At 34.9% G+C, this 15834-nt stretch overlaps 4 protein-coding genes across 8 annotated transcripts; 3 read left to right on the forward strand and 1 right to left on the reverse strand.

Moving 5' to 3' along the window:
* The first annotated feature begins 152 nt into the window (after positions 1-152).
* Positions 153-4535, forward strand: LOC105208578 (BAG family molecular chaperone regulator 2). 5 transcript variants are annotated; one of them, XM_011178523.3, is made up of 6 exons: positions 153-463; positions 542-714; positions 1839-2646; positions 3660-3680; positions 3905-4047; positions 4111-4535. In XM_011178523.3, the coding sequence occupies exons 3-6, from the start codon at positions 2366-2368 to the stop codon at positions 4482-4484; spliced, it is 819 nt and encodes a 272-aa protein (XP_011176825.2). In that variant the 5' UTR covers positions 153-463; positions 542-714; positions 1839-2365; the 3' UTR covers positions 4485-4535. The 5 variants fall into 5 exon arrangements, with proteins under 5 accessions (XP_011176825.2, XP_011176835.2, XP_054086204.1 ...); XM_011178533.3 differs by having other exon boundaries at positions 568-714; XM_054230229.1 differs by having other exon boundaries at positions 153-714.
* On the forward strand, positions 524-1797 carry LOC114803652 (uncharacterized). Its single transcript, XM_054229040.1, has 2 exons — positions 524-535; positions 1474-1797. The coding sequence occupies exons 1-2, from the start codon at positions 524-526 to the stop codon at positions 1795-1797; spliced, it is 336 nt and encodes a 111-aa protein (XP_054085015.1).
* Positions 4493-7746, reverse strand: LOC105208569 (uncharacterized). The gene is made up of 2 exons (XM_011178495.3): positions 7001-7746; positions 4493-5893 (listed from the first exon to the last, which is right to left on the reverse strand). Exons 1-2 carry the CDS (start codon positions 7589-7591, stop codon positions 5216-5218), a joined length of 1269 nt encoding a protein of 422 aa, XP_011176797.3. The 5' UTR covers positions 7592-7746; the 3' UTR covers positions 4493-5215.
* A 3555-nt stretch (positions 7747-11301) lies between these two features.
* LOC105208561 (protein midgut expression 1) lies at positions 11302-14640 on the forward strand. Its single transcript, XM_011178483.3, has 2 exons — positions 11302-11622; positions 14299-14640. The coding sequence occupies exons 1-2, from the start codon at positions 11570-11572 to the stop codon at positions 14495-14497; spliced, it is 252 nt and encodes an 83-aa protein (XP_011176785.1). The 5' UTR covers positions 11302-11569; the 3' UTR covers positions 14498-14640.
* The last annotated feature ends 1194 nt before the right edge of the window (positions 14641-15834 follow it).

Raw genomic sequence — 15834 nt, forward strand, 5'->3', positions numbered from 1 at the left:
AAAACAAATTTTCATTAAATAACAACAAATTATTGTAACTGCTACCACTTACTTGTGACTGGCAATGCCATTTCTATTTCTTCCAAATCAGATGGTATGCTATTGTGAACGAACTGTTTAGGCGAAGCAGCGAGAAAAAAAACAATTCATCCCACTCATATAAATTTCGAGATTTTAATAGATAATAGTATTCAAAATTCATAAAAAAGCATAAAAAGCAAGCAAATTAAACAGTAAACAGTATAAAAATTGCAAAACGCAGAAATAAATTGATTGTTTATTGTAAGTGGAGCAAATAACAAGCTACAACCGGCAAGATTTTGTCGCAGTTAGATTTTTTTCTTTCAATAACTTATGCGCAATACAGAGCTGAACAGCGCAGCAAAAGTCGAGTGCCAGTAAACAGAAGATATCGAAAAGAAGCAGTGAACAGAAGGAGACGGAATTTAGCTTTTGTCAAATGGTTTGTGTAAACACAATAGAAATTTTCGCTGAAAATTTTCTGAAATACTGCAAACGAAAAATGTATAAAAAAGTATAGAATTCTTTTGTGCATACATTTCATAGAAAGAATTGTGCATTTCTGGTGTACACGAAGGACACATAAAGGACAATTGGTGAAAATCTGTGCAACATCTGAAGGCAATTCCCAGTTCCCTACACCTAATTTGTCGTATGTGAAAGAGGCATATTATTGCTTTTTCATTCACTCAGGTAATTAAACAAACATACCGCCCACACCCCACCCCCCTGCTCCCATAAGGTTGTTTTAATGACAGCCAGAACACAAAATAAGCAGTCAAAAGGTAGTGGAGAAGGAAGGGAGAACACAATTAATTTATATTTGGGTTCTAGAATTGTGTCGACTAATTGAGCGTTTCGCAAACAAACATTACGCGTAAAATTTCAACAGATTGTCGTGGAAATATATTTTCTCACGGGAATTTTCTTTCGGAAATCAGGATAAGCAAATGTATTGCTAAAATCTAAACAAAGTGCAATTGTGAAAAAATTGGTCGTGTCATTTATTTTGAAGTAGTAAAACGAAACAAGCTTTGCGTGCTGCTAAAAAAATATACCGCAGTACTTTCTAGAATTTACTAATAGTTTCCCGATCGTGTGTATAAATTAATATTGTTGATATTTCCCGCTCTGCAGATGTCGTGAGATAATAATTATATATATGTGCGTCGTAAGAATGTAATGTAAACAGAATTTCAATGCAAATCAACGTCCGTGACATTGGTCTGGAAAATTCGCAGCATGTGTCATAATCAACACAGCCCACCGCAAAACATAAATAAAATTTACATATGCAAAGCTATTAGCTATTGAAACAAATTTAAAAATATTAAAATATTAAATAAAAATAAATCTATTTTCAACGTGTGCTATTTGATGATACCGACCGCGAGCGATTTTAACCCTACGTAATATTTTTGACTTTTGTTTGGATGAAATAACGCTGTATAGCTCATCCGTCCGCTGTTCCATATTCGCGTAATGTTCGACAACTTTCTTAGTATGCTGCGTAAGCGTCGCCGCCTTGACAGTGTTCCGGACGCAACTACGCCATGGCCGGCAGAACGTGCAGCTAACGCCGACGAATATTGGAATACATTATTTAATACGACAAACAACACAAACGTCGCGAACGCAACAAATAGGGCTTCCGTCTCCACTACCGCCTGCACTGCCGTACCGCATTTAAGCACAACGAAGTACAGTGGGGCTGTCGATAACGACTTGTCGTTGCTACAGCTGCCCTCACTAGAACTCTGCTCAATTGATAGGTAATTGAAGATTAATTTGTAATTTATTTTTAAATATCTTTTCAGTATTTTCGACGTTCATTACATTACTACGTCGCTTAAACTATAGAGGCTAGCTGCAAAAAGAGATAAAATATTATAAGAAACTTATTGTTTATCTCACGCATTGCTATTTTAGTATACATAAAGCAAACAAAGCCAAAAATCACATTCCAAGTGTAAATTTTTGAAAAACATTCACAACTGATACGTGAAGTACAAAACAAGCAAACATACACCGTAGTAAAACATACAAAGCGTCCATAAGATAGATTTTGGTCAATTCATAGGCATATATAAACGACAACGATTAGTAGGCGTTCTAAAAGCAACAAAACAAATAATAATAGCAACGAAGATATTCACAGTGACTGCGTGTAGAGAAATATCACAACAACCAACAATATCTCGCTAGTGAGCAACTGTCGCCCGCGCATTCAACTCTTACAAAAGTTCGCAGTTTGTGCACAGTGTAGGCACACTGATTTTTTTTGAATTTCTTTCTTTTGAGCGTTTAACGCAAAAAAACTTTCACCACGTCTCAGGGAGAAGATATGGACATTGATTCCACTCCTGTGCCACCACCACAGGAGTACTCAGATAACCCAGCAGGCTATCAGTCGGAATCATCAATGAATTTTGATTATCTACACGGTCTCAATGAGAACGCCTCCGCTGCGGCAAGGGCGTCATCATCAGCATCATCACTGGGCGGTCATGTAACCTTTCCGGAGACGTCACGGCACTTTAGTGACCTTGCTGGCGGTGGTATAGATGTAAATGTTTCAACAACGCAAAGCTATGGATATGTGGATGACAGTAAAGCATTAGACAGGTTGTTATAAAAGTGTATTTACATTTGTAAAAAAAAACACCAAGAAAATGTGTAGTTATATAGTATGTGTGTTAAACGTTTTTTTTTTTTTTTTTGGAGCAACAAAGATTTCTTTTTTCCATATTTTCAAAGTGCTACCAAATCAAATCAATACAACGTATTGCTCCAATTCAATATGAGTGTGTGTGGGCGTGAAAACTCTAAATATGTGCATACACACGTTCTATTAATAGCCAAGTGATTGAGAAGTTGTGTACACTTTCATTTTTAAAAGTCCTTATAAGGGCACCTGAACACGCGCAAATGATGGAAATGTGTACGATTTGAAATGTGTTTGTTAACTTTGTAAAAAGCTGTAAAAAAGTGTTCAGTTAATGCTCAATTCACGCTTAAATATAATTTTCCATCATTAATATTTGTTGGTGCGTTATTTATAGTGTTATAAAGTGTGATACATACAGATAAACTATATACAATTGAACTTACCTAACTCGAATCATCATAATCCACAAGAAATTTTCGAGTTAGAGAGACTTCGAGTTATTGAATTTGTATGAAACTCTACTTCTACTGCCAATTCAAGAGTTCCGAGTTATGAAAGTTCAACTGTATGTACATATGCTTGTTGATTTTACATAATTTAACCTAAGCTTGTAATTTTTAACTTCAACAGAAGCGTATTACATGCATACATGCATTACACTGCACATTTTATCTTTCATTAGCGCTGAGTAGCACTTAACTTCCCTACATATACATTATTATTATTATTTTTATTTACAAAACTGCCTATAGTATATTTAAGTAGTTTTTAATTGTGGCGTGGTGTTTAATTTACTTATTAATATATACTTTATTTCTTTTTATTTTATTTATATATATATGTAACTTGCTGTACTATTGAACCAATCCAACGACAAATCACAACAATTACCAACAAACCCAAATAATCTCAATTACTTCATTGTCTCATCGTAATTAAAATAAACCACACGTAACCAAATGCTAAACAGGCCCTTTAACCTTAACGAAAGGTAATTTCAATTATAATTTATTTTGCCAAGTAAAATGTTTTAATAAAAAAAAAATAAAATTATAAATTTAAAATATGAAATCACATAAAATATTAAAAAAAAAGTATAAAAAATAATATAAAAAAATATTAATATTAAAAAAAATATAAAAAATAATATAAAAAAATATATCAAAAATATTTAAAAAAATATTAAAAAAATAATAATAATTCTATGTACTTCAGATTTGTTTCAGTGTTAGATCAATTGGATGCGCGCGTTGAGAAATTCCGCAAAGATGCTTTGGGCTTGCAGGAGAAAAAGGATTTCTTACTCATGTCCATCGATTTGATCAAGAGTCACGATATGCTGCATTCCATGATGGAAGGTAAACATTCGCATATAAATTACAATAATATTTCATTAAATAAATTATATTTTCTTTTTCCAGCGGAACGTGAGGAAATCCATTGCTACATACAACGCGTCAATGCGCGTCTCTCCACCGTCGATTTACTGGTGCATACGGTACGCGATCGTTCGCAGGAGGATGCGCTCAGTCAAATCAATGCACTCATTGATATGATGATCACTATTGGCGATCCAGTGTTGTCGCGTCAACGTTGCCAACAATACCTGAATGCGTGCTGCAGTGCAGCCGAGGCGTCATCATCATATGAATATGGTGTGGATATGGATGCCGGGCCGGTGGATAAGAAATTCGAGAGTGCACTGTTGGGTTGTACGCTCGACGATCAGAAGAACATTAAGAAGCGGTTGCAGGCTTTAATGGGTTACTTAAACAAGCAGACAATACGAAATTGAGTTGTTGATTTCATGATTTATTATTAACTCGAACAAAGTTAAGCCGGGTAATATGACCAACAGACCATTTAGTTTAATGTATTAACATGTAAACCAAGGCTATTGCTTGAAATACAGGAAAACTGCTGTGTCAATGCGTGCAACAACAGGAACATAATACTCTTCTTCTAGAATTGAAGTAGAAAGTTGTACGCCACACATCTTTATCTAAGTACTTCTTTACAACTCTTGTCACAAATATGAAACAAGTTTTTTTTCTACATTTTACTCTTTAATATTACTTAATTTTCGGCTAAATAATTTTTCAATTCACTTTCAAATGCATAATGTTGCCATTTATTGCCTATAAATTGAATTAGCAGTTTTAATAAAAAACAGTATGAAACAGAAAAATTTGAAAAAAAAAAATCAAATGAATACATTTTAATTTAAAATGAAGTTTTTGCCCATTTCTAGCTAAATATTTTATGCATAAAAATTACTTAGCATACATAAACTCATACATATGTACACATTAGTTTATACTATATATGATATATATATGTAGACCAAATCGAAGAAAAAAAACATTTAAGAATCTGTTGTGTAATCATTAAAAAAAAATAATAATTTAACTGAAGTAAAAAAATACAAAATGATTTTTAAAGTAAAAAATCTTAATCTTACAAAACTAAAAAAACTGTATTTTTCATTATAAAAAATGATTTAGTTACTATATAAGCTCGCTTTCATCAAATATTCGCAAAACAATGATCAGCCGGCTCCAGCAGCCGATCCGTCAACAACCACACCGCACCACTTAAGCCAAAGAATATCTGTTGTATATTCTTCGATGTAAAGTAGACGATCTCATTGTCTTCGGCCGTCAAGTTGCGTTGCAATTCGCAACGCACAATTGCACCGTACTTCGGCACCGCATAGAAGAGCTCACCCGTGCGCGCATCCATCATCATACCTTTGCTGGGCCCTAGCAAACTGCCTAACAACTCCAGTTCAATTGCATTCGGCTCGTCGTCCGCCGTCAACTCCGTCAGCTCTAATTGCTTCGCATTCAAATCATTTGTGATTTCCTTGATTTCCTTCGTTTTCGTTTTCAATTGCGAGTTCGGCGTTGCATACAACTTGCCATCCGCATCGGCAAAGAGTAGCTCACGTTGCTGGCCGAAAGCGATGTCGATCGGTTTAATTGGAAATGGCGCCTCAATTATGCCTTGGAATTTGCGACTGAGCAGCGCGCGGCGTCGCCACTTCTGCTCCACTATATCGTAAGCGAGTATGTGTGCGTCGTCGGGTCGTAGGAAGTAAACATACTTTTCCACTTTACACAACGCCGGACTGGGACCCAATTTGATGACCAATTTTTCACTATCTTTCGGTGTGAGATAGCGGCTGCAATCGATGCGCAAAACCTTCATGGTTTTGGTGTGGGTAGGGGAAAGAAGTTTATAATTTTTTTAGACTTTGTTTAATTTTTTGTTCACTTAACTTTATGTATTTTAGGTTTATTCCCTTATAAATCAAACTAAAGTTCCGAACTTATGGAACGAGGAATGGAACGTTTCCCACTAGATGCCTTTTCTTAACTTTTGTTCTATCTCTTGTTCTTGTTTTTGGGTTCCTATACTTCGAACTCTCCCAAACTACCGCGATAGTCTCCTTGAACCTCCTTGAACTCATTCGAAAGTTATCCTTCCTCTTCTTTTCTCCCTTTTAAAAATCTGGTTCCATCACAAGATATTCAAGTTTATTCTCTCATAAATTAAAATTAAGTTCTGAACATATGAAACGTGGCATTACTCGGTTCACATTAGATGTCTTCTCTTAACTATTGTTCCTCTTCTTTTATTCCTTTTAAACTTCTGGTTCCATCAATGTAAGATATATCACACTTCCCTTCGAAATCTGACATGACTCAGGCTTATTAATGGACCTAGTTCATTGGAAAAGGCATTCTCTAGACTTGATAACTTTCTTCTTCTTCCTAGGTGACATAACCACAAACTTAAATGATTATTAGAACTACGCACTGCCACTACCGGCCGATCCTCGACAGATCATGACAACCTTCCGAGTTTATTTCTGACTGGAAAAGGGTTATTGTGAAATCCATTAGTCGTTCGAAAGGCCGGCATCCGTTTGTCAGATGAAATGAAAAAGGTAATAAGAAGTTTGCCTTTACGCTTCTGCGTCCACTATCTATCAACGAAGTATCTGCTCTATCACTATTTTTTGTCAAAAATTATGGTTTCACTACAATATTGATAAGGAAAGATCGACCCATTCAAAAATGAAAAGTAGGAACTGTCAAACTTTCACATTATAAACAGAGCCTTCACCTCCATTTGTTCATGACGTCACGAACCAAAGCATTTTTCTGTCAAGCGTACCCCAAAAAAGTATCGAGAGGAAGTTGTCGTAAGCTCTGTGTCTATCATTCCTGGTTTCCCACGAATCACTACCTCACTGTCTCCTATCTCAGTTTAAATCTTCTATTATATCTCAGCCTTGAAACTCACCTCTGCATCGTTGCGTATCAAATCATAAACCAACAACTTCGGCGCACAAAATTTCATCGCTTTCTCCGCCTCCCCCTCGGACACCGATTGCTTGGGCTCCCACCCCGCATCGAATACCCATAGCCGTCCTAAATTATCCACCTGCGTCCATATGGCCTTCTGTATCAATTCACAATCACTTCGATTACCATTCGCGTGTGCGAAACGATGCGGATAAATTGCGCTCTGTAGGGGTACATAATTCTCCGGCCACTTGGTGGCGATCAACGTGGGAAATAGCTCACTCTCCACGCTAATGCAGAGGAAGACACGTGTATAGTAGAGCGCTAGGTGGCGCACGCGATAGGGTTCGGTGAGACCGGTCTGCGCCAAGTGCCACGCAAGGCTGGTATGTATTTGCAATGCCATTATCATGACACCGATCAGGCACTTAATTACAGTGGGAAATGCAAATTCACTTTTAGTTTGTTGTCTCCGTGACATTTTTATAAACCGTTGTTTTATGAAGTGTAATCGATTTATGGTTATTCTGCACTCCGGCTGCCACCGTTGGTAGTTAGTTCGCAACTGAATGCAATTGACCCACCGCATTTTCGTTCCGGCGTTTGTGGGTATGAGTTTGGGTGTTTTCTTTTACACTTTGCTACGATTTGTTAATGGAAGCGTTGCAGTTGGCATGCGATTGCAAGTGTCGCAAATACTGCTGAGCTGGGCGAAGGTGTTCTATATCAAATGGCCAATAGCTTGGTTGCTTGATTAGCGGTCTTCTTTTTTGGGCAAGACAATTGAGGTTGTTGTGTAAATTTTGACTTTTTTGTGATCCATTTGCATTGTCATATTGTTGTTTGTTTAGCAATACTTTGCAATTCGAAACCGATTGTAATAAAATTTGGTGAACAAATATTGTTTTTTGATGTGGCTAATGTTGGTTTAAGCTGGAGCTCTAACTTCAAGTAATGTTGCTATCTCTTTTTGTAAGAAACTTTTTGATCAAGTTAAAACGTTTACTTTGAGTCATTACCTACTCTTCTAAACGATTTAACAATGCAGTTAAACTTCCCTAACTCGAATCACCATAATCCACAAAAAACTTTAATTTAGAGAGACTTCCGAGTTATGGAAAGAAAATTTTATGAAATTTGGCTGCTATTGCCAATTCAAGAGTTTGAGTTATGAAGAAGAAGTTATAACAGTCCAAATTATCCAAGTATTTAAAATTTACACGAAGGATACAGATAACGACCTATACAAGTAATTGTGGAGTTTTACGATCTCAATGTTCCGAAACGTGTATCGTACTAATTCTTATCAAATTGAAGAAACAAACCCGATGTCCGACATCCAGGGTATATTTATATGACATCTCACATACATATGTATGTTGGTTGGGGGCACATTGAAAGCACTCATAAAAGAGGAACACCCCATAACTTGTATTCAAAGTAGCGTTCCAATCTCTGATCATAAATAAGACCGAATAAAAATATAACGGTAGAAAGAAAATCTAAAGATAAAGGACATATTTCATATATCAGATTAATAACATTCCGACGTTTACATTACTCCCAAGATCGCCGCTTCTGTGGTACCGGATTGACCCTGATTTTATATGGCCAAGTTCTAACATTTCGACAATCTAACTCTGGGGATCGGGGAGTTGTAAGGTGTTTATAGTATAGGCATGGGGAAAATAGTATACAAGTCGAGGGTCGTATCTATTTATATGATTCGAAGAATAAGGCAAACTATATGATCAATCACCGAACAGTAGATAATGCCTCTTAGAACGGGGCTCAACAATTTGTGTGTAAGAAAAGTCGAATTAAGTTGTAAGGTGTTTATAGTATAGGCATAGGGAAAAGAAAATAGTATACAAGCATATCTATATGGGATTCGAACAATAAATCAAAAGTATATATTACCAATCAACGAACAGTAGATAGTGTCCTTTAGAACCGGGTTCAACAATTTTTGTGTAAGAAAAGTCGAATTAACATTCAGTCAGTCTGAAATAATCTTCGATAATATTTCAAGAGGTCTAGATCGTCTTTATCTATTTCTAAAGAAAAGTGGAAATACCACAAATATCGCAGTCAGGAAATATAATTGCTTAAGATTATTAGCTCTAATAAAAAGTTTCGGAAGTTAGAATTTAGATTTTATATATGTGATCAGATATTATTATAAAAACCCCATAGATAATTATACTCGATTTCCCAAAACAAAAAGAGGCTGAGTCTGTGGGTTCATAGGTAGACAGCAGTTACAAGACAACAGTAGTCACATAAGCTTTCCTCATTTATATACCAATACCGTATACGTAAATAGTAAATCAGGTATGTCTTATCGCTTCACTAATATTTGATAAGAGTACATTAAAGCTTATATTCAAAAACTCATTACAGTTTTATTTTTTTGTTTACTTGGTTTGATGATTCATATGATTCGCTTGAAATTGTCAAAATTTGACAAATAGTCTTTAGCGATATAAGTACAAACGTCTATGTAATTATACGAGTATATAGATAAGAGTATGTTAACACCGATGTTGTTGTAAATTTCCTGCCAGGTGTCGTCTACTGAATTAATCCTTTGGGAATTAGTTCTTGCTTGTCAAAGAATTTGAAAATTTTTAATGAAAGTTTGATAAAGTTCTCACAATGTTAGGGAGAAGAACTAATAAAAAGTACTCAAAACGCTAGGGATGAGGACTAACACAAAATACTAGGACTAAGTAATAACACGAAGTACTCACAATACAAGAGCTGAAGACTAATCCGACGTACTCACAATACTATATAAATAGACCAGGAAAGAATAGGGATATATGTAAATAGATATATTTATTTCGGTTTGACTAACTAGGAGAGATATTGTACGTCTTGGAAATGATGTACGTATATAACTTATAAGTTCTATAGTATACCATTGACCTTAAAGATTTGGTATGAGGATCCTAGAAAGGTGCTTCGAATAGATTTTATTATTTTTAAAAAATTCAAAATGGCGAACCATATTTTAAAAATTTGCCATATTGCATCCACCATTTTAAATTTTTAAAACCTAACCTCGGATTCCTAATCAGCGACCCCGAAAACCTCCGAATAGCGATTTCAAGCGAATCCGATGAAGTTTTAAAAACGATGTCCGTCATATTTGTTTCCTGGGGTTATGTCAAAACCCTGATCTGATGGTGTTTAATTGACCTAGGATTCGGATTCAGCGACCCCACAAACATAAGGCACACATAGTAAGACCCCCAGGTCATGACAATTTTTTGCTGTGTGGCTTTGTTATTAATAGTCTGTCAAAGCGAAAAAAAAGAAAACGACTAGTTGACCTTTTGAACTCATTTAGGCAAAGTAATACCGTTTGATTTGGCTACTTTAAAACTTGCCCTGGAAGAATGTCTCTATAGTGATTCTTCGGACGCAGTGCTGTTTTCAATAGCCTCAGTCTAATTTCGGAGACTGATGATCAAATCCTGGACTTAAACTCGATCCCAGGAAGCATACACAACCGTTAAGAAATTAGATTTTTAGGTTTAGGCTAAAATTTACACAAAATAGCTAGATTCTTTAGAATTGTCACATAAATAAGTGTGTACTAATTTGTGGAGATCCCAACGATAATTTTTTTCCAGTAGCGGTTATATTTCGAATCCATCAAATTTCTCTATAAATACAAGGTGACTATTAGGTCACATCTACACACAACCATAACTGTAATAAATTTTATTCCCTTTCTAATAATAATAAAAAAAATTGGTGACTTTTGGTGAATCCCAACAAGTGCAAATGTATGCTCTCGAAAATAACAACTACAAGCGTTAATCGTTCGTGTGAAGTGGATTGTACCAACGGTCGTATGTATGTAGTGCTTTTGCACCAATCGATAGTGATAAGAAAATATAAATATCGGCGTTCAGCGGTACCTACATATATACACACGTAAAAAATACTTCTTCTTATCATTGCACATAGACCTATATGCAAACATTTCATTGATATATTAACACTGATAAGACAATGTGTCACATCCAACTGTTGCTATTAGTGTTGTTGTTTTTTACACCTTGCAATAAGTGCGATAATTAGAACTTATCACTTAACCCTTAGTTGATACAGGTGATACACACTGTAGCATTTGAAGTACGACAAGCGTAGATTCATTACCCGATAAAGTAAATATTTGTTATTGGGTCAGAATTTCCCGTTAATTGTTTCGTGTGAAGTCGTCTATCTCTCATATGCATCACGCACGGGTTAAGTTTTTGTCATGAAAATATAGCAAATAACAGCCGAGCGACAGGCCAGTTGCGGTTTGTGTTTGCCAACGAAATAACGTGTTTCACGCACTTACGACGAGAATATCGAAAATATTTACATAACCGTTACTCACCGACCAGTGATTCACCGATATCGAACGAATTAACGAAACAATTTATTTTACAAAATTAAAGCGCACAAAAAGGATTACACTGAGCTTTAATTGTATTTAAATACTAAATAATTTCTAGACTACTTTTTTAGCATAACTGTGTAATTTTTTAAATAAAAAACATACAAAATGTGTGGCTGTTTGGTGGAGTGTCTCAAATGTCCAGCGAAGCTTTTCTGCTGGTAAGTTTTGTTTTTATAAATCAATGAATTACTAAAATAAAACGAAATAATATGAGATAAAAAAAATATTCTAAAAACTCCAAATGGGTACTGGAGATCCAGTAAACATTTTGAAAATCATTTCCGTGTATTAATATCTATATCAGTATGAATACAAGTTCAGAGAGGATCAGTGCCAGAATAAAAACTTTTTTTTGAACCTTTTTCAGTTCAAAAATATGTAGGCCTCTCAAACACCTAGTGAACTATCAAGTGTAAAGCACGGCTACTATCCCTTTCTCTATTTTTCACAACATATCCACACCAATATTTTACTCTTACATCGTCTTCCGATGTTGTTATTAGATCAGTGCCAGAATAGAAACTTTTTCAGTATATGAATAGGGTTTTTGTTTTGATTAAGTCCTCTTCAAACTCCTAGTGAACCCTCTAGTGTTAAGAGCCACAAACGCTTCCTCTCCCTGTTTTTCTGATCTAACCCTTTCAGATCTAACCTCTAACACGTTTTTTACACTGGATTTTAAATTAGTCTGTGTACGAAAAATACTTACAAAAAATACTATAAAATACATTTGATCGATGGTTTTCTAAAGTTCTTAGTTCCGTTGAGTTCGAGTTTGAAGTGAGTAACCCCATACGACCATAAGTTTAATCCATTCCCACGACAGTCGGTTCTATGTAACCGGAACGGAACCAAATTTTAACCGACCATGAACTATCAAATCGGCAGAATTCCCTAAAATTACCATAAGTTTACTATTTATTTTTGTACTGAGTCCTTCATTAGCGAGGTAATGATATGAAATGGTACTAAAGAAGAATTTATGATTCTTATAAGGTGCTCGGCATCAGGAATACTTATCTTCTTCTTCTTGACAGGCGTAGACACCGCTTACGAGGTTATAGCCGAATCAAGCCAAGTGAAGACAGGTCCTTCTCCACCTGGTCCTTCCATCGGAGTGGAGGCCTCCCTCTTCCTCGGCTTCCACCAGCGGGTACTGCATCGAACACTTTCAGAGCTGGAGCACTTTCGTCCATTCGGACAATATAACCTAGGCAGCGTAGCCGCTGTCTTTTTATTCGCTGGACTATGTCTATGTCGTCGAATAAACATACAGCTCATCATTCCATCTTCTGCGGTATTCGCCATTGCCAATGTTTAAGAGACCATAAATCTTCCGCTAAACCTTTCTCTCGAAAACTCCTAGTACCGTTTCATCGGATGTTGACATCGTCCACTCTTCTGACGTGGGAGCCAAGATTCGAATGCGCTGACTGCTTGTTTGATGACAGGAGATATTTCGTCTTGTCCTCGTTCACCACCAGATCCATACGCTTCGCTTCCTTATCCAGTCTGGAAAAAGCAGAACTAACGGCGCGGGTGATATCGATATCATCGGCTTACGCCAGCAGCTGTACACCCTTATAAAAATTGTTCCTTCTCTATTCAGCTCTGCAGCTCGTATTATTTTCAGGAAAACTCTCTTAGAACCAGAATAATGAATTGCTTATACCCCTTCATAGTAATACTAGCATACTTATTGGGGTCAAGGATATTGGGAGCCTGTTTTTTCATTCAAAATTATTATACAGAATACTAAAAAGGAAAATTAGGGTAGCTAAGAGTGCATTAATATATTTTTGTTAATTAATTAATTTTATTGCATTTAATTACGCCCTCGCTGACTGTCATATTAAAGGCTTCAAATGCAAAATGTAGGTCAATATTATTTCTAGTATGACTTAAATTAACGCTAGTTAGACATTTTAACTACATTTTCCTTCCATTAGCATGCATACTATAGTGGCTAAAACACATAGCACCTGTGGCCATTTGGCTGTCAATTACTTAGCTGTCACCCATTACTTAATATGACCAGCAAATTACCCTTGAAATATTGTTTAGTTATAGAAACAAACTACGCCTGAATTGGTCATAGCACAAATAAGCAACTCTATTATAACCTCTGAGCACGTGAAAACCCAGCGCCGATTGTTCAAAGTGCTTAAGCGGTGTGAAAGCTATCAATTGTTAGATAGCAGGTGTACTGCGAGACGTAAATAAAGGGTGAAGTAATTAGCAATGTACTGATAAATATGCAATTGTATTTATTTAAGCATATATATATTTAATATATGTAATCTAAATGAGAGAAATTCCAGTTCTAACCGATTTGCGTACAATTAAAAAAAATATATATTAATTATGATTGATATTGTTATTGTATTCAATTATCTTAAGCTTCATTTAAATTAGGTTATTCAAAAAGCTGGTTCTCAGATAATTTAGGAATATGAGAAAACACGACTACTTTGTGTCATAATACTTGTGAAAAGTCGAGGTGTAACTGATGTCAAGGTCGAGAGATTTTGAGGTTGAAATCCGCTAAAATATTCTTTAGCAAACTGGGTCAATTATGACCTATTAACTACTTAATTGCTTAATTACCATATAGGTGCTTAAAGGAACATGTTTGAGGAAAGTATATCGAGTTAATGTAGGTTATGACGCAAAAACTTTTCTATCAAAACTTTTTTCAATGACTTCTCGGTTTCAGTATATCTAAGCCCACCCTAGTATATAATTAGAAAAAAAATTATATTGATTACATATTCATTTAAACTATTTACTATAATTAAATAATAAAATTTAATTTTACTCTCTTCTCTTTCTAGCTGCTGTGAATGCGCACTAAATATGATTCTCGGCATGATTTGTTCGGCCATAGTATTAATTGTCGTAATCGGACTGATCGTATACTTTACAGTATATTACCATAAGGATGGTTCTGATGATCATCAGGAGAAAATGGTGCGGCAGCTGATAACAGCTGCGCCTTTAACCTTCAAGGATTACTTCCATCAACAAAACTAAAATGGATTTAATTCAACTTAAGACAGGATTGTGGCTTACGCAATTAATTTAGTATGAACCAGTGTGTATTATTGTTGTTAAAAGTGTATATTTTTTAGTTCTAATAAATTAAATAAATATTTTTAAACATTTATACAAGAGAAGTTAACTGGTTTTTATTATAGTAATGAAAAAATAGTAATAATAACAAAAAAAATTTAATTACGCTGCTGTTAATCTAATCAAAGCTTCATTATTAATTATTTTTTTTTGTAGATGAATATTGGGCACACATATGGATGAATTTATGATATACTATAAATATTGATTTTACTATAAAATTGCGTTGGATTTTCTTTCATATATACAGGTGTAGTTGTATAGATATGCAGTCTTAATTTGTTATCAGCAATTTCTGGGAAACTCAAAAATAGTGCTTAATTAAATTATTGCTTTACATTGATTACCACGAACTGATAAATTTCGTTTGTTTTGTTAGCAAATATTTCAGGTGACAACAAACACGCCTATAAGCTTTAGGCCAAGTACATATTGCAAAGAATAATACATGTTAGAAAAAAAAAATAAGGACACTACAAAGACCGAATGCTGAAATATAGGTAGATTGTTCACTTCAATGCAAGCTCTATCTATAAAAGCTTTAAAGCTTAAGTGATTTCAAAGCTTAGTTGAAAGCTGTAAATATTAAGCTCAATAAATTAAAGCTCTGCAAAATAGTTTAAAAATTCTTTTAAAAGCTCTTTAATTGGTAGTATAATATAACTGTAAAGCTTCCATCATCTCTCATTCAACACAAGTTCTATTCATGTAAGCTTTAAAGCTTTAGTGATTTCAAAGCTTAAAATATTAAGGACAATGAATGAAAGCTCTGCAAAATAGTAAAAGCTGTTTAATTGGCAATCTTGTGAGAAGTATAAAGCTTCTATCATCTCTCATTCAATGCAAGTTGTATTCATGTAAGCTTGAAAGCTTTAGTGATTTCTAAGCTTAAAATATTAAGTTCATTAAATGAAAGCTCTACAAAATAGTATCAAATAGTATGATATAAAGTTTTTGTCATTCTAAAAGTTTCGTAAAATATTGCAAAAAATTGTTTAAAGGTGGGTTATTACATCTATAAGTTTAGTGGTCGTTTTTAACCACGAGAGCCTGAAGAGAGCTCCTCTATTAAGTTTTACGCACTACAACTTTGTTGTGTCAACTTGGATTTGCACTGGTACGGGATATACTCTTTAGATCTATTGGACCGTATTATTTCTGACCTTAGAATCAAAATGGTGGTAGATAAACTAACAGGATCTATTGGTAGATTGTATTTTCTTGCAATCTAGAATAGT

The sequence above is a fragment of the Zeugodacus cucurbitae genome, chromosome 4 (genome assembly GCF_028554725.1).
Source record: "Zeugodacus cucurbitae isolate PBARC_wt_2022May chromosome 4, idZeuCucr1.2, whole genome shotgun sequence".
Lineage (NCBI taxonomy): Eukaryota > Metazoa > Arthropoda > Insecta > Diptera > Tephritidae > Zeugodacus > Zeugodacus cucurbitae.

Bases quoted from the DNA above. Each gene is read 5' to 3' on its own strand.
- LOC105208578 (XM_054230229.1), top strand. From the start codon at position 2,366: ATGGACATTGATTCCACTCCTGTGCCACCACCACAGGAGTACTCAGAT. The intron at 2,647-3,659 runs GTTGTTATAAAA...AATGCTAAACAG, and splicing joins GACAGTAAAGCATTAGACAG to GCCCTTTAACCTTAACGAAA. The intron at 3,681-3,904 runs GTAATTTCAATT...TATGTACTTCAG, and splicing joins CCCTTTAACCTTAACGAAAG to ATTTGTTTCAGTGTTAGATC.
- LOC105208569 (XM_011178495.3), bottom strand. From the start codon at position 7,591: ATGCGGTGGGTCAATTGCATTCAGTTGCGAACTAACTACCAACGGTGG. The intron at 5,894-7,000 runs GTGAGTTTCAAG...AAAACCATGAAG, and splicing joins TGATACGCAACGATGCAGAG to GTTTTGCGCATCGATTGCAG.
- LOC105208561 (XM_011178483.3), top strand. From the start codon at position 11,570: ATGTGTGGCTGTTTGGTGGAGTGTCTCAAATGTCCAGCGAAGCTTTTC. The intron at 11,623-14,298 runs GTAAGTTTTGTT...TTCTCTTTCTAG, and splicing joins CCAGCGAAGCTTTTCTGCTG to CTGCTGTGAATGCGCACTAA.